This window comes from Ruditapes philippinarum, unplaced genomic scaffold (genome assembly GCF_026571515.1).
Source record: "Ruditapes philippinarum isolate M1 unplaced genomic scaffold, ASM2657151v2 ctg4888_1_1_1_1, whole genome shotgun sequence".
Classification (NCBI taxonomy): domain Eukaryota; kingdom Metazoa; phylum Mollusca; class Bivalvia; order Venerida; family Veneridae; genus Ruditapes; species Ruditapes philippinarum.
In genome coordinates this window covers 12995-38546 of record NW_026866230.1, presented here as the reverse complement: position 1 = coordinate 38546, position 25552 = coordinate 12995, and the positions used below count along the sequence as shown (strand labels likewise).

The window sequence follows — 25552 nt, the reverse complement described above, 5'->3', positions numbered from 1 at the left end:
TATTTTTCTATATTTGTAATACATGTATGTATTTAACCATTAAAACTCTAGTAACTAAGATAATGGACCACGTCCTCAAGTATAGAACCAGCTAGGCCAGCACTCACATTGAGCAGACTAACATGTCCCTTTACTAGGAGCTACTCCATTTTTTGGTGTTATAAAAATCAATGATATCAAATTTGAAGTAAGAATTCAACATAGGATACAACCAGTGCAGACCAAGATTCAGCTGGGTTAAAGATTCACCATAAACATGTGACAGTGCAGACCAAGATTCAGCAGGGGCAAGGATTAAACATTAATATGTGACCAATGCAGACCAAGATTCAGCAGGGGCAAGGATTAAACATTAATATGTGACCAGTGCAGACAAGATTCAGCAGTGGTAAGGATTAAACATTAATATGTGACCAATGCAGACAAGATTCAGCAGGGGCAAGGATTAAACATTAATATGTGACCAGTGCAGACAAGATTCAGCAGGGGCAAGGATTAAACATTAATATATGACCAATGCAGACCAAGATTCAGCAGTGGTAAGGATTAAACATTAATATGTGACCAGTGCAGACAAGATTCAGCAGTGGTAAGGATTAAACATTAATATGTGACCAATGCAGACCAAGATTCAGCAGGGGCAAGGATTAAACATTAATATATGACCAATGCAGACCAAGATTCAGCAGTGGTAAGGATTAAACATTAATATGTGACCAGTGCAGACAAGATTCAGCAGGGGCAAGGATTAAACATTAATATGTGACCAATGCAGACCAAGATTCAGCAGTGGTAAGGATTAAACATTAATATGTGACCAATGCAGACCAAGATTCAGCAGGGGCAAGAATTAAACATTAATATGTGACCAATGCAGACCAAGATTCAGCAGTGGTAAGGATTAAACATTAATATGTTACCAGTGCAGACAAGATTCAGCAGGGGCAAGGATTAAACATTAATATGTGACCAATGCAGACCAAGATTCAGCAGGGGCAAGGATTAAACATTAATATGTGACCGGTGCAGACCAAGATTCAGCAGGGGCAAGGATTAAACATTAATATGTGACCAATGCAGACCAAGATTCAGCAGGGGCAAGGATTAAACATTAATATGTGACCAATGCAGACCAAGATTCAGCAGGGGCAAGGATTAAACATTAATATGTGACCAATGCAGACCAAGATTCAGCAGGGGCAAGGATTAAACATTAATATGTGACCGGTGCAGACCAAGATTCAGCAGGGGCAAGGATTAAACATTAATATGTGACCAATGCAGACCAAGATTCAGCAGGGGCAAGGATTAAACATTAATATGTGACCAATGCAGACCAAGATTCAGCAGGGGCAAGGATTAAACATTAATATGTGACCAATGCAGACCAAGTTTCAGCAGGGGTAAAGATTCACCATAAACATGTGACCAGTGCAAACCAAGATTCAGCAGGGGCAAGGATTAAACATTAATATGTGACCAATGCAGACCAAGATTCAGCAGTGGTAAGGATTAAACATTAATATGTGACAGTGCAGACCAAAATTCAGCAGGGGCAAGGATTAAATATTAATATGTGACCAGTACAGACAAAGATTCAGCAAGGGTAAGGATAAAACATTCATATGCGACCAGTGCAGACCAAAATTCAGCAAGGGTAAGGATTAATCATTAATATGAGTTCAGGGCAGACCACAATTCAGCAGTGTTAAGGATAAAACATTTATATGCGACCAGTGCAGACCAAGATTCAGCAGGGTAAGGATAAAACATTAATATGTGACCCATGCAAACCAAAATTCAGCAAGGGTAAGAATTTATCATTAATATGCGACCAAAGCAGCCCAATATTCAGCAGGTGTAAGGATTAAACATTAATATCGGCCAGTGAAGACCAAAATTCAGTAGAATAAGGATTAATCATAAATATGTCACCATTGCAGACCAAGATTCCGTAGGGGAAGATTAACCAATCATGTGACCAGTGTAGGACAAGATTCAGCAGGGTAAAGGATTAAACTTTCATTCTCCTTATATATGCATAAAGTTTTTTTAATCATGTTTGCTTAACCTAATACACATTTGTTTCCAAATCAGAAATAATTTAACAAATCTCAAATTGACTGTAGCAATATTATAATTATCATAACAAACATTTTGTTATGATACAGAAAAAACATCATCTCAGGTGTTACTTTTAAGTGCATAAAGCTATACATCTGTTACATGTAGATAAAATAAATCTTACTGTTTCAATTTCCATCAGTCTCATGTCATTGTCACAAAACACACCCATCACAAAGTCTCAGTCTCATGTTTGTCACCTATGGAATTGGGAATTTCGAAGGTGTTTTGTCAAAAATTGGGGGAAAAATGCATGACTGAAAATTTGAAGTAATTAAATGAATCCAAACAATCACTGTCTAGAATGGCATTTTCAAACATTTAAGCACTATTACAGTAAAGCAGCCTCTTTATTTTCAAAGATTTTAGTTATTTATTTTTTTTTTTATATTTTGTAACTTTGAATTGGGAATTTTTTCCAGTGGATTGAGAAAATAATATACTATTTTCAATTGGGAATATGACCAAATATTCAGCTATAAAAAAGCCCTGTCTACATAAACATTAACATCCCTCAATTCATAATGACTACAATCCACTAATACATGTACTTAATCTTTCATTTTGACTGTTTGTCTGTTTTTCTACACTAATTTCTCAACAAATTTTTGGTCATATCTCTGAAAGTTAGTGTACATAACCGGCCTTCTTGGATATGTAACCAGTAATTACCAATTTCTTCTGGATTACAATATAAATTGATGTCCCCTACTGAGCTTATCCAGCAGACTTCTTCTGACCTTGGACACAGCAAAACTGATCCCATAATTATGTCACATTTTTAAAAATAGGCATATAGAAGGAATATTTCAAAATATCTTTAAGAAAAAATCATGTTTGTATATTTCTTTAGGGTTGAATGGCACATGCATAACAGTTAAAACTCTACCAAGTAGGTGAGGGGTTAGTGGTTTGAAATCAACAAAACCACTCAGCCAAGTACACCCCTACTTCAGTGCTTTTACAAATGATAAAATGGAAGATATTAATTTTATTTAGCATTTACTTTTTTATTTTTTAGAACTTGTTTAAGATCCATTAATTCAAATTTAGAATTGTGATATGTTAGATAAAATCATTATTTATAAAAGATTCCTGAAGGTCGGCCTGAGTCAGGTGAGATTCCTTTCAATCCTACCATTTCCCAATGGCAAGGCAGAAACCATTACCAGCAGCTTGACAATACATCTTCAAGAACTACAACTTCCACTCACCAAGATGTGTGCCTTTGGAACTGATGGATCAAGTGTAATGGTTGGAGCAAGAAATGGTGTAACAGCTCAGCTGAGACAACTCATCCCTCACCTGATCAACAACCATTGTGTTGCTCAATACCTCACTCTGACAAGCTTCAAAGGGAATATAAAACATAATGGAAACAACCTAATTTTAAAGTTTATGAATCTAATAAAAGTATTTCATTAAATATAGCTTTACATCCTTAAAAGTAATGATATGTTGAAGTATGAAAACAACAAAATTCTGTAACAACAGGTTATATAAAATACACATAACACATGTCAGATAAAAAATTACATGAGAAAATATTGAGAATTTTATACATAAACAGTGAAACATCTTGTTTAAAAATTAATATAAATATATTATGCATATATCTTGGATAACTGATATAGGAGACACATACAGATGTGTCATAAAACAAAAACATGTAAAAGTGTCATTTAAAGGCCCATTATCACCCAGAAATGATTTTATTCTTTATTTCTCAAAGCTTATTTATTTTTTGTGTGCTGTAATAGTTTCAAAAAAGTTTAATCATTGGCCAATAAGCCTCACCATCTATTGCTTCTGACGCCTTTTGGTTATAAAGGCAGTTATGGTAATTTAGTATTCTGTTTAGAAGTCAAAATACTACTTAAGTCAAAATAGTACTTTGTTTTCAATTTGCAACTATTTATGACAAATAATTTCACATTTGACGCTATTTTTTTCATGTTATAAGCATTTTACATGCTCTAAAACCATTATTTCATCATGATAAAACTCATGTTTGCTAATTCTAAAGAGAGAAAAAATTATTCATTTCTGTGACATAATGAGCCTTCAAATACAAAAGGAAAAACATAGTACTAAGTTCTTACCATGGATGGACAGAGGATTTCATTAATACCTTGAGTTCTCTATATATCCAGAAAAATTAAAAACTATTTTTCTTACTTAAATACTTGTGTGATATAAACTAATTATCATTAATGAGCCGCATCATGACAACAAAATGGGTTTCCAACCAGCATTGATCCAGACCAGCCTGCACATCTGCGTAGTCTGATCAGGATCCATGTTGTTCGCATACAGACCATATTACAAGTAGAGAAACTGATAAAGAACAGAATGGATCCTGATCAGACTACGCGGATGAGCAGGCTGGTCTGGATCCATGCTGGACGCAAACCCATTATGTTGGTTTTGTCGTGACGTGGCTCATATGAGGTCACTTATTTTCAATATAATATACTGTATATTGTCTCTTTAGTATAAACATTATCATGGCCCAATCAACCAAACGTACGGATATAAAGTATAACATATCATACCAATACTTATTTTTAGCTTTTTCATTCCCATCCCTTGCAATTATCCATATAATATATATGTATGAATATACACACCAAGTCCCGCTTTCTATCTACTATCTACATTTGTATAAATACAATTAATAGATAAAATGTTAAAATCTATAATATATATTTTAAAATCTATAATATATCATCAGTATTTCTTTTTTCAAATAATTGTTACAATTTAAATAATAACAAGAGAGCCATGATGGCCCTCAGGTCGCTCACCTGTATATAGGCCCCCTGGAGCAGGCCCAGTTTAAACCCCGGGCTTTTATTTTTGAACAAACTTGGAAGACACCCATTAGAAGATGTTTCATGATGTTTAGGTTTTACTACACACATACAATGTATATTGTAAAGCAATGACCAGCTGTACAAATATAGTTAAAAACATTGACACCCAAGGGGCGGGGCCAGTTTTGACCCCAGGGCTTTTTTTTAACAAACTTTGTAGACACTTACTAGATGGTGCTTCATGCCAAATATCTAAGGTCTAGCTCTCAGGGTTTTTTAAAAGAATCTAAACTCTAGTTATTTGGATTATTTCAAAGAAGATTTTTAAGTTTTGCGAAAGAGTTCTGCATGGAATTAAATTCTTTGAACAGCTTTTAAAGGTGACCACCAAAGGAACATTCCTGTGAAGTTTGAATGAAATTAGCTTAGTGTTTTTTTTTGTTTTTTTTTTTTTATGAGGAGATGTCATTTTAAGTAAAAGTTTACGGACGGCCGGACGAAAAGAGATCACAAAAGCTCACTTTGTGACAGATGAGCTAAAAAACCAAATATATTGTAAAGAATCATTCGCAACAAAACTGTCTATGCCTTTCAACTATATTTTTCACAATTTTACTTTCTATCTCAACACCGTTCTGTATATCTTTATCGTCCAACTTTATCCAGTCTATGTCACTATTGGTCACAAACACAACCTCGTATTTTCTGGTATCAAGTATGTTTCCTATGACTAGTTGATGCTCGTACTTTTCCAGCGATTGTTGGGCTTTGACAGTCAGCAAGTTTGGGTCCGTCTCTAACTGAAATGTTGATTTATTCATTCATTTAGATTAAATGATAATACGGTTACTCTTTATATCAAAGGACACTTAAGCATTCCTTATGATGCTGCCCATATATGGTAGAATAATGCACTCTACTGCCCTGTCTGTGTAACAGCGTAATTATGTGAAGAGGGTAAGAATTTGAGAACTTTAAGATGAAATGCTTAAGTGATAAATCATGAATGGGGTAAATTAACTTTTAATTTTACATGTACTGGTAATTCATTAAAGGAACTACACTGATATTTCTTCGACATGACTTGACTGGAAATATTTGTCTAAGATTTGTGTACCATTTGATGTAGATCTGGATCAGGCAATGGTGTGCAAATCTTACGATCATTCTCTCATCCTGCTTTTACAAAATTATAACTTTTATTGTTCATTCTTTTTAATCAAATCAGGCTAAGAATCGCACAAAAAAATTAATTTTCAATTTAATTTCGAGTGTATTTCTTTAAATTGTTTGCAGATTTTTTTTTTGGATTAAGTTCTCTACTCGACCTTTGCAAGACTTTCAGATTTTATGTTTTAGAGCTTTGAACTTCAGTGGAGTTCCTTTAAAAAGTTGATTTTCGGTGATTTTGAAAACTGTGAATACCTTGAATTATAAAAGTTACCTTAAATGATACAACAAATGCTGATGAGACCCAGTTTTTCACGAGAGCTTCAAGCATTTTGGGAACCAGCTCCAAAGAAAGTTGCAGGGGACCATTCGATGACTGTATCTTATGCTGTGGCTAAGATTTGAAAAAAAAGCAATAAATATTTAATATTCATGTAATTTTAAAATATAACAGTACAATATAATATCATTTTCATAAGCACCAGTACCAATATGGTAAAAACATTAAAGTTTATGATTTTTTCAATCACTTGATCTTTTGCATATATTTTTAAAATTGTGTTCGAAGAGTGACAATTAGTTTTATTTATATTTTGACTCACCATTTTATTTTTTGGAATGTAAAAGTCAGACACTGCTGCTGCTAAGTACAATGAAGCTTTCTTCCCTAGAGTTGACAGTATTAGAGAAGAAGCTCTCAGCAAGTGCAGATAATCCACCAGAGTTGTAAACTCTATCATGAGTAGTCTCCCTTCTTGTTGAACTGCATGGTATTTCTGAATTATGTTCAGCAACTTTGATGTGCTCTCTTGTTTGACTAGAAAACATAAATCTATATTAGAGCTGTCATCAATAGAAATGATAATGGTGTATCACTCATTATTAAAATATCTGCATTTGTATTACATGAAAAAATCCACATTTGTATTCCTATTATGAACATCTTTTTATATATTATTCAAATATGAATATTACTGAGTAAATAGATAAAACATCTTTTTATAGATCAAATCAGAGTTGCAGGATCTTTATTGTTAACATTAGCGCCTTTAAGGCTATCTTTGTATGTAACACATTTTTACATCACCTCAGTGTTATTACACTTATGCAAAATCTTTATTATCAAATGGGCTTATAACACTCCTGTGATGTGGTTTTATGTGATAAGCACTGAATCTATTCTGCTGGTAGCAACGATGATTTTGGAACTGTACATTATTAACTTGAAGGCTATCAATATGAAAATTTGAAGTTTGTCAGCCAACAGTCTGGAATGATTGCACTGATATGCTTGGCTGCCATGGCTCCATAATGGTAGCAAAGGTTAATCACTCTCGGTTCGAGCATGTCAATGGTTTGAAAACACATAAACAAGTCTTAAAATAAATCTTAATACCACAAAGTGTTGGCCCCTCATTGTCACCTTTGACCTCCAGAATGTCAAGAAGATGTGATTGTGGAAGGTGTCGAGTAAAAGGTTGCAGGGAACGCTGACGATGAAGGAATAAAACAGCATAACCATGCTCCAGAAAATATCTGTATATTTATTGTTATGGAAATTAAAGTTACATATGATATTATTGTCTTTATCGAAAAGCGATGGCACATACATACAAAATCATTAATAATTGTTAACTTTTTATCAAGAACATACTATTATGTTATCTAAAGGGTCTGAAGTATAATTAATGTTAAGGAAAGTATTTAAAGAAGAGGGCCATGATATGCCTGAGTGAAACTGTAAATTCTATCATTAAGCTTGCACAAGTGCACACACATCTTAGTTATCAAATACCAGTAATTATACTTTTATTTTTAATGATCTTGCCTCTAGTGACAACAAACCACAAAAGTATAGCTTCATGTAAAATACCTATGCAACACATCTCCTTTTGTTGGTCAGCAATCTGTGATGTGAAATAATGAAAAATCACTAAAACTTTCAATTTCGGAAGCAAAAAAAGCTGGTGTAAGTTCAGATTTTTGGGAAACTGTATGATTTTAAAGAAATTTTAATTGGGAAGAAGCCTTTTATAGGCCTCATTTATATAAGGTGTAAAATCACTGGGTAGCATAGACTGTACAAGAATAAGATAATGAGAATGTGTTATGATAAACTTTAAAAGGATACTCTGCTGAGGCAGACCCTCTTGTTCCAATGCTGAAGTTGTCTATATATCTTACTGTATTCCCTTCTAATGGTACAGTTGTGCCACCTGACTGAAAAATATTCAAACAAATAAATACAGAGACAAGTAGTAGCAAGTGTACTAATTTCTATGCTTCGAAACATTACACTATATGTACTTAAAAGGGCAAAGACAGTTCTATACCAAACTTGGTGGCATGGCCAAGTGGTTAATGCATCAGACTAACAACCTAATGATCTCAAGCGACATGGGTTCAAACCCCATCAGGGGTAAGTCACTGTTTCCTTCAGCAAAAAACTTTACACTCATTACTCAGTGCTGGTTGGTCACTGGAACAGATTCAAAAGTATGTCTATCAGCTTCCTGCACAGTCTAACAAAAATAAATGCTATATAACCAGAATTGGAATTGGGGGTTTACAAAACCCTGATACCTGCTCATAGTATTTAAAGAAAATGTAGTTGTTTGACACATTTCTAATTAGAATTTCACATTACTATATAATTTTTATGAACTTCAAATACTATGTTTCTAGAAAATGAGAAAAAAGGGAAATAATTCTACAAAATAAAGATAACCAAAATATTTTATTTTGATTTCAATCATATATCAATGCTTAGTAAACAAAACAAGTGAGAAAGAAACATATTTATTATTTTTCTAGAAATATGATATTCTATTTCTTAAGCACAATCGGGCATTTTCATTAGCCTATTTAAATGAGGCAAAATGTTATGTAGCCAGCTACCTTGTTTTGTTTTTTTTTTGGAAAAAAAAAACAACTGGTCCTTGATTGATATTCATAAAGCAACATTGTTGTCACCTATGAGGGGGGAAATTCACCCCTATTTACTAGGGCTGCAACGATACACCAAATGTTCGATTCAGTGGGCTCTACTATAATCTGATTCGATTTTTTTCGATTTGATACAATTTTCTGATTACTTCTTTATCTTTGGTATATAATTCTGCTTGTCTGCTCAAAAAGTGAGTGGCCTTCAACCTAGTGCTTTGCTTTTCCGTTGTAATATTACTATTCTATAAACTTAAGTGACTTAATAATTGTGTTTATGAGAATAAAAAGCTCTTGTCTATTTAGAAATAATTTTAATCAGGCAAATAATCATCCATCTCAGTTACATGACTATCACAGATACCTTCTACTGACTAGGAATTTAACAAAGTATGTAAATTGTAAATTAAATAATAATGAACAAAGTTTCACAAGGTTGTCAGAACTAATATTCAGATATTCTGTTTATAATTCCCATAATATGTAAAATGAATAATCAATCCTAATGTTAGTGTTGTCACACAATACTTCTAAATCTAGTAAACAATACAGAAAAAATGAAATTCATGAAATTATCACTTTTTTCACACTTGACTAAAGAAATAATAATCAATCCCAATGTCAAATATGCCTACTTACTGTAGTACTAATCAAACTCATTTCAGGAAGGCCAGGACACGGATAAAGCTGACCAAAACAAGTCCACATCGTGTTTTCATTTCATATATTGCATTAAATTAGACGTACCAGTGTTTGTTTTCTTTATATAACTACTACCCTAAAACGGTACCATTCCCAATAGAAAATAGACATTAAAATTCCCAATTTCCAATGGAAAATTCCCAAAATGACTGTTCAAAATGCCCACAAGGCAAAGTGATTTTTCTAAAATCATTTAAATCCAACATATTCATATAAATCACCACTCAATAGTTCTATCTAGACAGTAGAAGCTGTTAGCTATCTTTATTCATGATGTCTAATCTCATTTGTAGCTGAAAAAATGCATTAAAAAAATCCCAATTTTAGTAAAAATAACGCATTTTTCCCAATGAGTCTGGTACCGGCACCATTCCCAAAGTAGAGAAAAAAAACGCTGCGTACTGACGGACTTTGGATATGACACGTCCGTAAAGCATATTTTGCAAGTAGCTTTATCCGTGTCCTGGCCTTCCCGAAACCCAAAGTGTTCCCAAACCTTTGATTTTAATTTTTTAGGAGGATTTTTTAATTTTATTTTATCAACATTGATGTTGGTAGAATTTTGACTTGTTTGCCGAAAATAAAACATTACGCGCCCACTGATTGGATGACCGAGTTTTAACTGGCCAATCCTATGTAATGTGATAAAGCGTGAAGGGAAAGACTAAAATTCTCACTTTTTTCCATGTTTATTTTTGGGTGGGGAATCGAATCTCAAATGTTACTGTTGGTATCGGGAATCGAATTGGCGATCATAAAACCGGTTTTCGATGCATGGAAAGGTATCGTTGCACCTCTACTATTTACTCAAAAACTTATGATAAATTCTTTACTTACTGAGACTTCTTACAATAATTTTGGTAAAAACATGTTTGTTCATCCTTTAACTAATTAAAAAATTGGTCAGCTTTGTAAAATACAGAAATGTTTTGAGTGAAACATGTTCAGTATTTTATGGGTCGAAACGTTTTCAGTCTCAAAACCTCGCTGGACAGATACCCACTGTATGGAAGGCATTTTTTGCTGAGAAACACCCCCCCGTCGACACCATTTTTTTACTATCCTGGTTGTACTATCTACCGGGAGTGTAAGCCTTATTAGGCCCACCATCATATAATACAAAAAAAATCTAATATAAAATAGTTATTTTCTGTAGGAGGTACCATTTTTTGATGAAAATAACAATCATCCAAAAGAAATTTTAACTATACATCAAAAAGATAGTTCTGTTAATAACCTCATATGAGTGGCAGCCATTTTTGTTTTTAAGTACTTAATACCAGGAATGACTTTTAAGCAATCAATAAAAAGTTAAAAACATATGTAAATGGTCCATTACTGTTAATGATACTGAAGTTCTATTCAATATTTATCAGTTATCACACAGTAAAAGGGTAATAATTTGATAAGCATTTGCACACGCATTCAAAATATCATGATGGGTCCAAATTGTTAGCAATATTACTGGTTTTTATACATAAAACACATTTATGTGAATAGGGTTATTAAAACTTTGAATTTTCTTCAAAAAATGCTATATCTTGTTTTCTCGTATTCTCGGGGGGTTAAGGACTAAACTTGGTTGCATAATATTTATAAAACATTCTGTTAAAGTATTTTTAGCCTGATACACAGAGAAATACCTTATTAACAAAATACAATGAAAGAAAGATCGTAACTGTAAGCAAGACTAAAGATATTTCTGCTTGTATATACTGACCTTCACCCTCAATGTGAAGCAGGTGCTTTCTCGTATTCTCGTGGAATTTGATTGGTTGTTAAGGCTGGTCGCTATGTGATGATTTTATTCTACATACCAGTTCAAATCATTAGTGCCACACCTAATTAAGTGTTAAATGGCCTAAATCTGTAATTTTATTGTGTTTTAATAACAGCTTGGCAGGCCATATCAAACTTTAAGGATCATATTGACGCCTCTTTGGTACCAAATGATTTTGATTGTTCCAAAAATAGTTTGAACTCCATTTAGTGTTGTTATTTACATAATCTCTCTAATATACATTAAGTTTACGTTTATTTATTAGTTACTCATCAGTTATATGAGCATTTAACAATGAATACTACTGTTTTCCGTTGCAGTTGTCAAAAATGAAATGTGTTTAGGACAAACAATGTTTCATTATTTGTTTTTAATTGGAGTTCATATCTTTTTTATATCATCTATTCGTGGAACAAATATTTTGAGCTGTATTGTATAAATAGTAGTGTGAGATCGTCATTTGAAGCGTCTTGCGTCAGAGACCTGCTACAGGTTTCTGCAACATGGAAAAAACTAGAAAACTGATGATTTTTGGGGGGAAATTGAAAAAATTAATTAAATTTCCCGATTTTACGATTATTTCCACCGTTTTTTTTGGTTTTTTTATCTGTTTTTGCCGCATTTCTTTTATTTTTTAATGGAGATGAATTGCTCTGCTAAATAGACATGTTTTCGGATATCGACGGAAGTCGCGAGCGTCGCTTCCATCCGTTTTAATGATTCCACGAGAATACGAGAAACCCCGAGAATACGAGAAACAGGGATATTTTGTATGAAATTAATGTGAAAAACACTTGCATACAAAAGAAATTTTTTATGTAAGTATTGTTTGTAATATCTGGACATTCCCGGTACAAAGTACCTCCCGGTATAAAGTACCTTGAGGATATAAGAGACACACACCCCCTGGACAAACCATTTCAAATACACTCGTCCCCCCACGGATACCCCTCGGACAAAATCCTTCTTCAAAATACCCCATTGGACAAAAAAGTGCTTTCCATAGGGGGAGTGCGGATATTTTCTGGAATAGCCCATATTGGGTCGAAACGTTTTGGGGCCGAAATGACTGGAACTTATTTGTATAAACGACACTGACGAAAAGCAAAAACAAGGGTTTACCGTAACAAGAACGACGGGTGTACTCTCTTCATTGTGTTTAGCAACAAAATTCTCGATCTGACTCTTCTTTTCAAAGAAATTTGCAGGTTCTGAAGTCTCTTCGAAAAATTTTGCTGCTTCCGCCATTTGTAGATATTTGTGATTTATGTGTTTTTCTCCATGAAGATCTACTTCCGGTTCATTACCCTTGGCCCTGGAAAAATTGGACAGAAGATAACGAGCTTTATTAGTATATAACGGTAAAGTAGACTGTCGGTGATCTGTTACGGGTATACCTAAATGATTATTTTTATCACATATTCTAGATTATGACATGACACTGGCTTTTAGTAGAGATATTGACCTAATTACCTGCATACATGTAGGTCTTGCATTGACAATTGAATTGCTGAACATTGTCAGCAGTTGATTACCTACATCTTAAACAAGTTGTTTAATTGATTGTGCATTGTTGTATGTAAATTAATGACTGATCTTTTTTTCTTATTGGTTCAAAACTTTGTTGTGGTTCTTATGTGATTAGTTGAAATGTCGAGTACTGAATCTCATGTATGCAGCAAATATGGTAATGTTTTCTATTTTAAATTTATATCTAGACTGAAATAGACTAGTGTAGTGAACTAGATTCTAGTTCTGTCTGTATACTTTTGTGTGGATTTTTATGGCACGTCAACACATAACTGGCCATATTGTGCCGAGTCTGTATACTGTACAGTTTGTTCGCCAGTTTCGACGAACTTTTTATATTATGCGGTCAAACTACAAAATAGACCAGATAAAGAAAAATATTATTGCTGATTTAGTATGATATTAGTCTTAATTTCAAAGTCGCTAAATATTAAGTAAAAGTTTATTTAACTTATTTCGCTGCCGAGCTTATTTTCATTGGTCGAATTTCACCAGTTCCGAAGCACTTTCACCGGTTACGGCGGATATCGTTTTTTTTACTCTTCCGTGAGAATACGTAAAGAGGCCCTTCACGGGAAACTTCTAGTGTCACAGTTATACTGCCTCACTCCACATAAAGTAATTAAGATCATATATTTTGCATCATGTTTCATATTAAAATTGAAAACAGCGTCATAAAAGGATACCACCATTTTAAGATAAGGCCTCCAATGCAATATGACCTAAAAGTAGATCTGGAATATACAAATGTACATGATAAAAATGCAGCCTTAGTATGGATTCCACCTTTGGATAACTTTCCACTTGAAATGAGAGAAATTGTCACTGACAGCAAACGGTATCTGAGGTTGTCTGATGTTGCAGGCTTGCCTATAGGCCATGTTCCAAGAGGACTTGCATGTGCATTTCGAAAAATATTAGAATCAGATGGGACAATCACTGCCACAGCCACTGGAGAGCCTTGCCCAAGCTTCCCTCCATGGCCAGCACCAGATGCAACTGGAGGGGGTGCAGTCATACCATGTGACTATAAAATTCATACTAATGAACAAAAAGATTTTGAGTTATTAACAGATGCCCTAAATCTTATGCCTGAGAAGGAGGCAATGAACATCAATTTGATAAATAACAATTAAGAAATGCTCACAAATGATGTTTTTATTTTGAAATACAAAAGAGCAACTTTTCAATTTTATTGTTCTAGTGAATCTATGTGTTTCATTTGTTAAATCTTATCAGTATATGGCAAGTAAATGCATATATATATAGAGACAAACTACAAAGTTTTACAATAACATATTATTTATGTTAATAAATTTTAAAACTATAGCAAAGTGTCTGTTATACATGATAATCAGAAGTTATGTTGTGCTAATTATGGCATGACTTTTATAAATGCAAAAATCCTGCATTCATTATGTAACACAAATATGGCAGAAAAATTCAACAGTTTCTAATGTCAAAGCAGCATGGTCAAAATCATGATCTTTAGGTATGCATGATACATGTATCCAGCTGTCACAAATATCACATTGGACCCAACCATCTGGATCCTCTGTAAGTTTTTTACAAACCAAACATTGATCTGATTTAGAACCTGCAGTAAAGGATAAAGCCTTCTTTGCTTTAACCCTACTAACACAAGATTTCTTACTATAAGAAAGAGCTGCAGAATTACCTTTACTTTTAGCTGCAGTAGATTTACCTTTACTTTTAGCTGCAGCAGATTTACCTTTACTTTTACCTTCAGCAACCTTTTTGTCTTTTACCTGAGATTTAACTTTTTCTTTCATGTATCTTTTTTTAGCTGCCAGTTCTTTTCTAGCAAATAGTCTAGTAGCATTTAGTTGTTTTAAAGCAGATGTTCTAATACTCTCTGCTGAAGTTAAGCAATCGGGCAAAGTGTCAGAAGTTGATATTCTTTTTTTTACATTACTACATGATGGGAATACTAGTGCTTCCATAACAGATGATGAAACTGTATCATGAACTCCTGAACCACACTGTGGTGTTATAGGAGTAGTATTAGTATTAGTAATACATGTACTTACACCAGAACTGGCAGCATTTACATTACTACTTACATCAGAACTGGTAGAATTTACATTACTACATGTACTTAAATCAGAACTGTCAGAATTTACATTACATGTACTCACACTGTGAGGTAAAGATATAGTATTAGACAAATTAAAAGCAACATCAGCAAGCAGAGATAATGGAGACTGCAGTTCTGTTGCATTTAACAAAGTAGTACCAGATATATCTCCTGACAAAGAGTTGGGTGTTACATTAACAAAACTAGTACCTGGTAAAGCTGACTCAGGGGTGGCATGACTAGTAGTAGTAACTGTCAAAAGGGACATATTTTCTGCTGACATAGAATGGGGTGTAACATTAATACAGCTGGTACCTGGTAAAACTGACACAGGGTTGGCTAAAGAAGTAACTGGTGTTACACTAACAGCAGACATAGGACTGACCACATGACTAGTTACTGAATTGTTATTACAATCAAACGGAGCATACTCTTTCTCAGATGATAGTGACTGAAAAGTCATTGCAGGCTTAAGGTGACTTTCAGAGATTTTTGATCGGTCAATTGGAAAAATACCTGTTGACTTAAAACTATTAACTACAGTAAGTGGTTTATAAAAATTTAAAAATGCCTCTTGAAGTTTTGCTGCAAAATTTTCCTTCCCAATGCTCTTATCTGGGTTTTCTTTTGTATTTTTCCTAACAATTTGGTACCATGATTTTTTCAATGGCCCAAATACACCATTATCTAAGGGTTGTAAGAAGTGAGTTGCATTTGGTACAAGTCTATATAGTTCTATCCCTTTCTCTCTGGCGAAGGTAAAAACATCCAAATCAATGTGACTGCTCACACTATCAATGAGTAAAATTACTGGTCTGTCTGGACATGCATACTTATCAAAATGTTGGAGGAACTTGAAAAATGTCTTGGCATTCATCCATCCTTTGTCAGTATACTCTATGACTGTACCTTTCCTGCTGTTAATCAAGGGATCATATGCTGTAGGCTGAGGACTAGGGTATACCAAAAATGGTGGGATGATATCACCCTCAGCATTACCACAGAACATGGCAGTCAACCTCTTCTTACTGTTGCCACTCAAATGTGGCAAGTTCCTAGGGTATTCTGACTTTGTTGGCCCAATCACAGATCCAGCCTTACTCCCCATAGAAAACCCTGACTCATCTGCATTGTAGACTCTATTTGGTTTGTCCAACAGATGAAGCTGAGATACAAACTTGTAATAATTAGAGAACCACTTATCAAGTTCTGTAGAGGTAACTTTGGCCCTTGAACTTTCCAAAGATGACTCTTTTCTTATCTCTACTAAATGAGCATTACGTGCCATAAAACTGTAATACCATGTATAACTTGGGCGATCATTTTTAAAGTTATTCTTCCTTTTGTCTTTCTTTAAAATACCACAAACAAATTCTAAAAAGTCTGCCACACCTAAACCCATCCCTCTTCTGGACATCTCAGCCAACCACTTAGCCATTTCCTCTTCCTCTTTTGCACTAAAAACAGGCCTTGGGCCATTTCTACTCTCTAATGAAACATCCCCAGCAATCCTACGCCTCAAAAAACTTTCAGATAAGTTGTTTTTCTTGGCAGCTTTCAGAACTGACATCCCATTTAAAACCTCTTTCATGGCAAACTTTACTCTTTCTATTTTACCTGGGGATTTTCTAAACCCTCTCTTGTATTTTAAAGTTATTTTGTTTGCTTTACTCTGGACTGGACTGGCAATATTAGCATTTTTTCTTGCTGATTTGCAAGGTGTCCTACAAGATCCCAAGTCACTGGTCTTCTTAATTCTGGCCATTACTCCTGTTAGAAAGACACATATTTAAGTTTAAACATTTCTGCATTCAGGCAAGCAACATAAAATGTAATTATCTTAGATCAATGTTCAGTGTTTTTTTTATTATTATTTCACAATATAACTGGAAGAACAACATAATACAATGACTAGATGTATTTTCATCATCATGTAATATAATGAACATAATTATTTCATGTCACACCACCATTAAATCAGCCAAATCATGCTTACAAGTTGTGATTGGCATTGTATATACTTCATATTGCATGGAGAAATATGTAAGCATGACCCATGTAATCAAATCAAATTGATAAAATAATTTAATAAAGGTTGTCCCCGTATGGGACCTCATGAAAAAAGTTGCAGACAAATCCATCGGAACTGGCTAAATGTACGTCATGTAATTTTGATCAAAGTTTCTTTTGAATAAAATGGGTGTAAATGTTTATATTTTGAGAATGTCTTGTGTAAATCTGATATAAAATCAGGACCATAAAAGAATTCTCGTTCTCTCCACGCATATCTGGTAACTTGCAATCAAGTTTTCAATTTGACATTTTCGGCCATTTTGTTTTTTCTGATGATACGACCCCTTCACATTTTAATGGGACATTTAACTAAATTAAAAAACGATTTTAATATACCTATGCCAGCAATTACTTTGGAAAATGCACAGGCAATCGGTGCGTGGCTTGGATAGTATACATGTACATGACCACGCCCACTTACTTTTTTATAAATTTTTTTTTTTTCACTAATAAAATATTTTTTTATTCAAAATATTTTTAAAATATCTTATTTTCAATAAATCAACAAAGAAAATTTGTTTTTAAAAAATTTCATCCATATATACTATTAATATAGTATACTATATACTATATTAAAACTGTGGTTTTAAGTACCGTACATCTATTGGTGAAGAATTGGTGAAATATCTTAAATGACATTGAGTAATTTTCATTCAGTCAAGTATTGATCACATGGCCAAGACCCTGCATTTTTCGAAAGTCATGTGGAATTTTTAGCTTTATAATACAATACTAATTTTACATTTGTAAAATACTAAATATATCTTTTGGTTAGAATTGAAAATTACTTAAAAATGAATGCTTGCAATTGTGTGAAAAAGCACATAAATACAGATTCTTCTCTGTAGTGATGAAGATGAAAACTTTATTGGTTAATTCAATCTACTATACATTGCCATATTAAACAAGATAACAATTTAACAACTGATGAGAGCAAAGCCCAGCCAGCAGATTATTTTCATGGAAACTATACATTTCTGTGTGGCCTTAATACAGAGTCGCAGCAACATTTAGGGATCTCTTTTCCAAAAATAAAAAAAAATCGTCTGCCAAACAAAAAGTTGAGAACTTGTCTAGAAAAAACAAACTAATTACATCCTCTAAAAAATAAAAAAAAAATGTACTTGTGACAAAAATTCAAAATCTCAATAAAAAAAACATTTACAAAAGGAAAATAATACAGTTCACAAGTCTTGTTGACAGATTGAAATAGTCCAACAATTTTTTTACAATCAATGAATCTTTTTACCAAAAAAAAAAAAGTTTGAATGAATTTTCATTGGAAAAAAAAAAAAACTTATAACACTGGCCAAAAAAAAAAAATTCAAAACATAAAAATTGCAAAAAAATGCTGCACAGATAAAAAAAAAAATAAAAAAAAAAAAAAATAAAAGGAGAAAAAAAAAAATGAAAAAAAGTTTAAAAGCAAAAATTAAAAAGAAGTACAAAAAAAAAAAATTAAAAGTTAAAAAACAATAAAAAAGAAAAATAAATTTACTTTTTTATAAGAAACAAACAATTTGGAAAAAAGAAATGTCTGTAACAAAAAAATTTTTGGAAAGAAAGGATAAGTTTTTGAATACTTTTTTCAAAATATTACATCTTATGTGAACCGTATGGGTAGGGGATGGAATGTTACAAAGATATACTCAAAGTCTGAATATCTTAAAATTTACAATTAAAATTGTATTATTTCTCTTTATTTTATTAAAATATTATGTATTCTATTAAGTGTCACAATTTTTTTTCAGAAAATTCGTCTTAGATATAAAAATATTTGCTATCAAATTGTCAGTTTTTTTCCCTGCAAAATTAAATTTTCAAACATGTTAGAAACAAAGTAAAAAAACAAGGATAGGTACATCAAATCATACTTAAATCAAATTTGCAAACACATTTCTTATAAAACAGTAAAAAATTATAGGACTTTCTTATGTTTATTTCTTGTCAGATAATCCAGAAATGAATTGCATCAGGGGGACGGATGTTACATTTTTGGGGGGACGGATGTTACACTAGATGTTTAAAGCTTATAGTTCATACTTTCTTTGGTTTTATTTTCAAGTAATAAAATTTCTTAGAGTATTATGCTTTATATAGTACAATAAATGTAAAATAATTGAACAAATTATGAGCAAAATGTAGAAATATACCCAACAATTATGGAGTTTCTTACTTTTTGCGTTTCACAATGAAAAGCTGCAATGACTTAGTTTTCTTCCAGTTATCTTACATTTGAATGAACATTGAAATGTTTGGAATAAAATAAGAATATTGCTAATGAAATAAAATTATCCTTGTTGCCTGAGATAATGCATTAACACTATGTTAAAGAAAGAATGTCATACCAACGGTACCTTTCTATACATGAAATCATTTAGTAAATTTTACAAAATACTTTTGTTTTATAATAAGATTTATCTTTGTAAAAGATATGATACAGTGTGAAGTAGATAAGAAGTTTTCAGATTGAAACATATGCAAGCTTGAATTTGTCATTACTAAATACATAAATTATAAACAATTTAAAAATTTCATTAAAAAGATATTAAATTGTTGTAATTAAGTACTATCAATTTGATGAAATTTTAAGTAAATTACTGTGGAATGTCAGCAGCATTATCCAAAGATTTCATTATGATTCAGTATCATAAACTCATTATTTCTAACTTTTAAATTCTCTGTGTAAATATTTCATTGTACATGAACTGCTTAACTATGAACTAATTTATCATTCAATAAAATGTATATAGGTTCAAAATAATTTGCGAAGGGTTCATACAGACAATTTTTCACAGTTATCCCAACTTTTTCATTAAAGGAATCCGAACCATATCCTTTACTTAAGATTTTCTTCCACTTTATTAGTGATAACTAAATGGGTCAAATTGTAAGAAAATATGCTGGAATTTTGAAGAAAAAGAAATTTAATCAGGGTATTGAATTGTATTTCTTTATTTGTTTTTTTTAATTGACTACATCTTTAGCCTGTAAAATTTTGAAGTTCAATAAATCCTTTGACTTAATTGATCTACAGTTTACTTTAATAACAGGCCTTCTCTAACAGATATGGTAGTCCCTCCCACTGTTTTTAAGCATATGTACATCACCCTATATTGGCACCCCTACTGTTTTGTAATATATCACACTTCCCAATATACAATACACAGCTCCCAATATACAGCTCGTTAACTTCCAATAAAGTGCCAGCCCCTTCTGTGTGTATAGATTAAGGATCCATATCCCACTGTTTTATGAGGGGCTGGGATAGATGATTTGTTAACTATTTAAGGCTAAAGAATTTACGTTTTAACAAATGACTTATCACTTCCCCTCGGAGCGTGCACGTCGCTGAGAAGGCACAGGGCTTCGGCAGAAGATTTACAACTTGGCTGGTAGACAACTTTAATTTTGCCTTCAACCGTGGGTGGTAACTACGGAACTACTACTTTGTCACTTCTGCTGACCAGCTGCCGATGTCCTGACTAATGCCGAGGGGAGGGCCCTACAAAGTAGGCTGCGACGACGAGGATGGTGTGCTAGGGTGCGTGAGCCCCTAGTACAGATAGACGGCTTGTAAGGCAGGCCTATAGCTGACACCAACAGCCCTTTTCAGGGCTAAACACTTTTCCTATTGTCACAGGTTACTGTACATTTAGGTTCTCATTGACCGCCGTACAGAGACCTACTTTTGGCTCAAAATTCATATCTTTGGCTAATACTCCATGGAAATTGCATGGAGGTAAATTATCACCATTTTGTGCTTCAAAATTAACTCTTTAAGGACATGACTGGTGACATGTCCGGGGTCCGTACTCGACAGCGCAAGCTGCATTTTGTGCCCTCACGGGCGGATGGACCCTCATTAAATTCAAATAGAAGAAGAAAGGTTTTAACAAATGACTAATTTTAATCAAAAAGATACTTTCAACATCTCTACTGTTTACACCTTTTCTGTATATCCTATTTTGGATTTTGTGTTTGTTTCTTCTAGTTATTTTTTTAATACTATTTTATTGTTGTGTGAAACATTCCTATACAGTTGCAAAACTTACCACTTCTCTGTCATGCATCATAAGAACAAGATAAGTTTGAGTATTACTGTAAAAAGAATCATTAGTTCTAATAGTTAATTTCTGTAACATCCGTCCCCTCCTGTACCCTTAGTTTGAAAACACAGTATAACAAAAGATTATATTTGTCATAAATTCATATAAGCTTAACTAAACTATTAGTTTTATAAACTTATAGGCCCATTTGATGTTTAAAAATAACATATAAACTTTATTTCAAAGTAAATAATTTTTGTTTTTTAGCAAAAAATAATGATTTTTTTTCAAAATTAAGGAATTTGGTGTTCACAAATAATAATTTTTATATAAATACATCATTTCAGTCCTTTATTTATGTTATTTCTTCATTTTTCATTGTAACTTTGATGTTTTAGTGTAAAATTCCCTTTTCAGTTACAGTTTATTTGAGATTTAATAAGTACCATATATAGGGGGACAGATGTTACGGGGACGGATGTAACAGACAACTTTTACATTATTGTATTTTTTTTCCCATTAACATAGAAATTGGCAATTTTTGTAACATTTTCATAGTAAGACTATCAATAGGCACCAGAAACATTGTTTTTTATGAGTATTGTTTTAAAATTGGATATTTAATGAGAGGGGGACGGACGTTACAGTTTTTTCATCACAAATTTTTATTCACCACTATTATGCATACTATGGTAAAATTGTTTCAAAATTTGTTTTGAAAACACTTTACATATGTTTTTAATTCATATTTCATTAGATTAAGACAATAAAGTACTATTTTATTTGTAATTGCATAAAGGTATACTTGTTTAATTAATAACTATATTTTGGAAAAACTGATGCATTACGAAAGTCTGAATTTACTAATATCATCTTAACGATAAAAACTAGGATGATATATACCAAGTATAATATATCATCGGAAAGGTAACTAAATTTTCTATGTGCATGTAAAAAAATTTAAGAGATAAATTAGAACAGATAAAAGTGGTGTTAATTCTCAAAACACCAAAAAAGATGTAAAATTGGGCATTTTTAGGGTATAAAAATGTCTGTATCTATATTTTGGGTAATGCTATAATAAAAAACGTTTGGGCACATTTGCTTTATAGTAAGTCCTTTGTAAAAACACAAAAAAGTAATTGCAAATGCAAAATATTTTTTGAAAAAGCCTGCATTACATGTATTTTTGAAAAATTGGCCCATTTACCGTGCAGCAGGCAATATAAAAGGTGTTAAAAAAAGATTGCCCTGGCCGTGGCCGAGTGTATATTACCACTTATGCAATTTTTGTGAACCTTCAGGATTGATGGATAGCTCAATTACTTGCACATACTACACAGGTTTTCCACTTGAATGAAGTTATGGCCCTTGAACAAAAAAGAAAAGTGTTTTTTCTGTTGCAGCTGCACAGAAGCTTGTCTGAACTGCTTGTTAGAAACTCCAAACTGTACAAGAATAATTAATACCAAGTCTAGTTGTGCATATCATTGATATTTTCCAGTTTGATGAGTTATGGCCCTTTAATGGTTTTTATTTTCAAAATTTGTTCACACTACTCTAGTGGAGTACAAATGGTACATAGCAATCACTAATTGTGATATTTTGGATTATAAACTACCAGATTTGCATGCATCAAATTGAATGCACATATTTTGAAACTGTGCATCTTTTTAGATTTTTATGCATATTTTATGCAAGACGCACATCTAAATTAATCACTGCTCCACTAATGCTAGTTTATTGAAGCTTTACTGGATTGATTGTTAACTTAAGTATCTGCACATATTACAAAGGTTTTCCAGTTGAATTATTATTGACTGAGTTATGGCCCTTGTTAATCTTTGTGACTCCTGCAACACAGTAGCAGGCATGCAATTGGCTATCATGAGGTGACACATGTGATCACTGAAAGTAGTTTTTGTTTTTTATAGTAACAAAATGTATTTGTTTGTTTTTGTTATGCCACCGCAGCATCTGCGATGCGGTGGCATATAGCGATTCACCTGTGTGTGTGTTTGTTTGTGTGTGTGTGTGTTATATAGATTATATAGTGAACTTAAAAAATCTTCTTGTGAAAAACCACTAGTCCAATTTCAACCAAACTTGGCAGGATTGATCCTTGGGTGAAGGGCTTCCAAAGTTGTTCAAAGAATTTCATTCCATGCAGAAATCTGGTTGCCATGGCAACCAAAAGGTATTATAAGAATAAATTTAAAAAATCTTCTTGTAAAGACCCAAAAGGCCTAGAGCTTAGATATTTTGCATAAGGCATTGTCTGGTAGACCTCTACCAAGATTGTTCAAATTATAGCCTTGGGGTCAAAATTGGCCCCGCCCCGGGGTCATTGATTTTCACTATATGTACATATAGTAAAAACTTAAAATACCTTCTTGTAAAGACCCAAAAGGCCTAGAGCTTAGATATTATGCATAAGGCATTGTCTGGTAGACCCTTACCAGATTGTTCAAATTATAGCCCTGGAGCCAAAATCAGCCCCGCCCTGGGGGTCATTGATTTTCACTATATGTACATATAGTAAAAACTTAAAATACCTTCTTGTAAAGACCCAAAAGGCCTAGAGCTTAGATATTTTGCATAAGGCATTGTCAGGTAGACTTCTACCCAGATTGTTAAAATTATAGCCCTGGGGTCAAAATCGGCCCCGCCCCGGGGGTCATTGGTTTTCCTTATATGTATATAGTAAAAACTTAAAAAAATTTCTTCTAGCAACTGACAAATGCTAGAGGTTAGATATTTTGCATGAAACATTGTGAAGTGAACTTCTAGCAAGATTGGTCAAATTATAGCTCTTGGGTCAAATTTGCCCCCACCTCGGGGGTCATTGATTTTCAATATATACATATAGTAAAAAATCAAAAATCTTATTGTCTGAAAGTACAAGGCTTAGAGCTTTAATATTTGTTAAATGATTTCATCTATAGGTACTCTACGAAAGTTGTTCAAATTTTGCGTCTTGTGTCAAAATTAGCCACGCCCTTGGGGCTATAGGTTTTCCTTATATGGAACCTTTACCAAGATTGTTCAAATTATAATTGTTTGGTGGACCTGTATCAAGATTGTTTTGAATTAAATCTGATAATAGGAATCAGATAGGCCAGGCATCTATGCATTATGACAATCTTCAAAATTGTATAGAAACCAAAAAATTCTGTTCCTACACTACTATTTAGTGTTGTATTAATGCGGTGGCATAGCATTTTTCTCAAATGCAGTCTTGTTTGGTTTGGTTTAATGGTGCCAAAACAGGAAAGATGATTTTGGCTAAACTGGGTGTTACAAACTTAAAAGTAACACCAGGGCTCAAACCATCTCACCTGCCAGTGTCTATTCTAGGAGGGGCGATGGGGGGGATTCACCCCTTTTTTTTTGAGAATTCACCCCTATTTTTTGAGAGGAAAGGGGAAAATTTTACATAGACAAAGAAGGAAAAAGATCAACAAATGTAATCAATTTTCACTTTTCAATAAAAATCCCCCGTTTTTCGAATCCTAGAATAGACACTGCCTGCTGGAGGTAAGAGATGTATAGACTTCAGTAATTCGAACCAATCTTGTCTCTTATTAGGATCATGCAGAGATAAACAGTGGCTGCAATTCTGATGCCTGTAATCAAGTAAAGGCAACCCATCAGCCACATAGTGATTTTTAGAGTTAAAGCTACAGGAACATGTCTCTGTTTCTCAGACAGCAAATATTTAGATTATTCAATATTGGGAATAATTTGGAATAGATTCTATATGATATCCTGATTCAGGTATTATTTTGTTATTTCAGGGCAATCATTGGTGAAGCAGACTGATAAAGAAATGTTGTTTAGACCCTTGAGAAGGTTGGGCGTAGTTTTCAAACATGTGGTGAGTTTCTGTCTACAATAAATAAATTTCACTTTTTGATTCCAATCTACATGTATAAAACATTTTACATACATGTAACAAACTTTGGTGTGATCTCCAGATTTTAATTCCAATCTGTTAAACATTCATACTTCTGAAAAGACTTTGTTGTAATTTCCGAATAATCATATGTACAAGTGCTAATTATTCAATATTTTGGGAAGGCCACAAATGCTTCAAACATTGGGAACAAGACATTGTAAATACTTTAATAGGCCAGTTAGGAATTGGAAACTAATAAACACATATTAGATAAAGGATAATATATAGTTTTCATTGATATATATTTGATATATAAATTGTTAATATCTTGTAGGGATTTTCTTAAGAATGAAAACATTCAAAAATCAA

The 25552-nt window shown here is 33.0% G+C and overlaps 3 protein-coding genes across 4 annotated transcripts in view; 1 reads left to right on the top strand and 2 right to left on the bottom strand.

Moving 5' to 3' along the window:
• Nucleotides 1–1335: 1335 nt before the first annotated feature.
• On the bottom strand, nt 1336–12822 carry LOC132731859 (phosphopantothenate--cysteine ligase-like). The gene is made up of 6 exons (XM_060718157.1): nt 12658–12822; nt 8242–8330; nt 7507–7646; nt 6713–6927; nt 6385–6504; nt 1336–5740 (listed from the first exon to the last, which is right to left on the bottom strand). The coding sequence occupies exons 1-6, from the start codon at nt 12781–12783 to the stop codon at nt 5504–5506; spliced, it is 927 nt and encodes a 308-aa protein (XP_060574140.1). The 5' UTR covers nt 12784–12822; the 3' UTR covers nt 1336–5503.
• LOC132731858 (3-hydroxyisobutyryl-CoA hydrolase, mitochondrial-like) overlaps nt 12746–25552 on the top strand; it is a 24982-nt gene continuing 12175 nt past the window's right edge. The window contains exons 1-2 of one of the 2 annotated variants that reach the window (XM_060718155.1): nt 12746–12896; nt 25083–25162. In XM_060718155.1, the coding sequence (XP_060574138.1) occupies nt 25115–25162 (48 nt within the window). In that variant the 5' untranslated portion in view covers nt 12746–12896; nt 25083–25114. Of the gene's footprint in view, nt 12927–25082; nt 25163–25552 lie in introns of both variants that reach the window. The other variant, XM_060718156.1, reaches the window with a different exon arrangement.
• Nucleotides 14454–17599, bottom strand: LOC132731857 (uncharacterized). The gene is made up of 2 exons (XM_060718154.1): nt 17573–17599; nt 14454–16933 (listed from the first exon to the last, which is right to left on the bottom strand). Exon 2 carries the CDS (start codon nt 16926–16928, stop codon nt 14481–14483), a length of 2448 nt encoding a protein of 815 aa, XP_060574137.1. The 5' UTR covers nt 16929–16933; nt 17573–17599; the 3' UTR covers nt 14454–14480.

Bases quoted from the DNA above. Each gene is read 5' to 3' on its own strand.
- LOC132731859 (XM_060718157.1), bottom strand. From the start codon at position 12,783: ATGGCGGAAGCAGCAAAATTTTTCGAAGAGACTTCAGAACCTGCAAAT. The intron at 7,647-8,241 runs GTATCCTTTTAA...ATAAATATACAG, and splicing joins AGAGGGTCTGCCTCAGCAGA to ATATTTTCTGGAGCATGGTT. The intron at 5,741-6,384 runs GTAACTTTTATA...TCAACATTTCAG, and splicing joins CATTTGTTGTATCATTTAAG to TTAGAGACGGACCCAAACTT.
- LOC132731857 (XM_060718154.1), bottom strand. From the start codon at position 16,928: ATGGCCAGAATTAAGAAGACCAGTGACTTGGGATCTTGTAGGACACCT.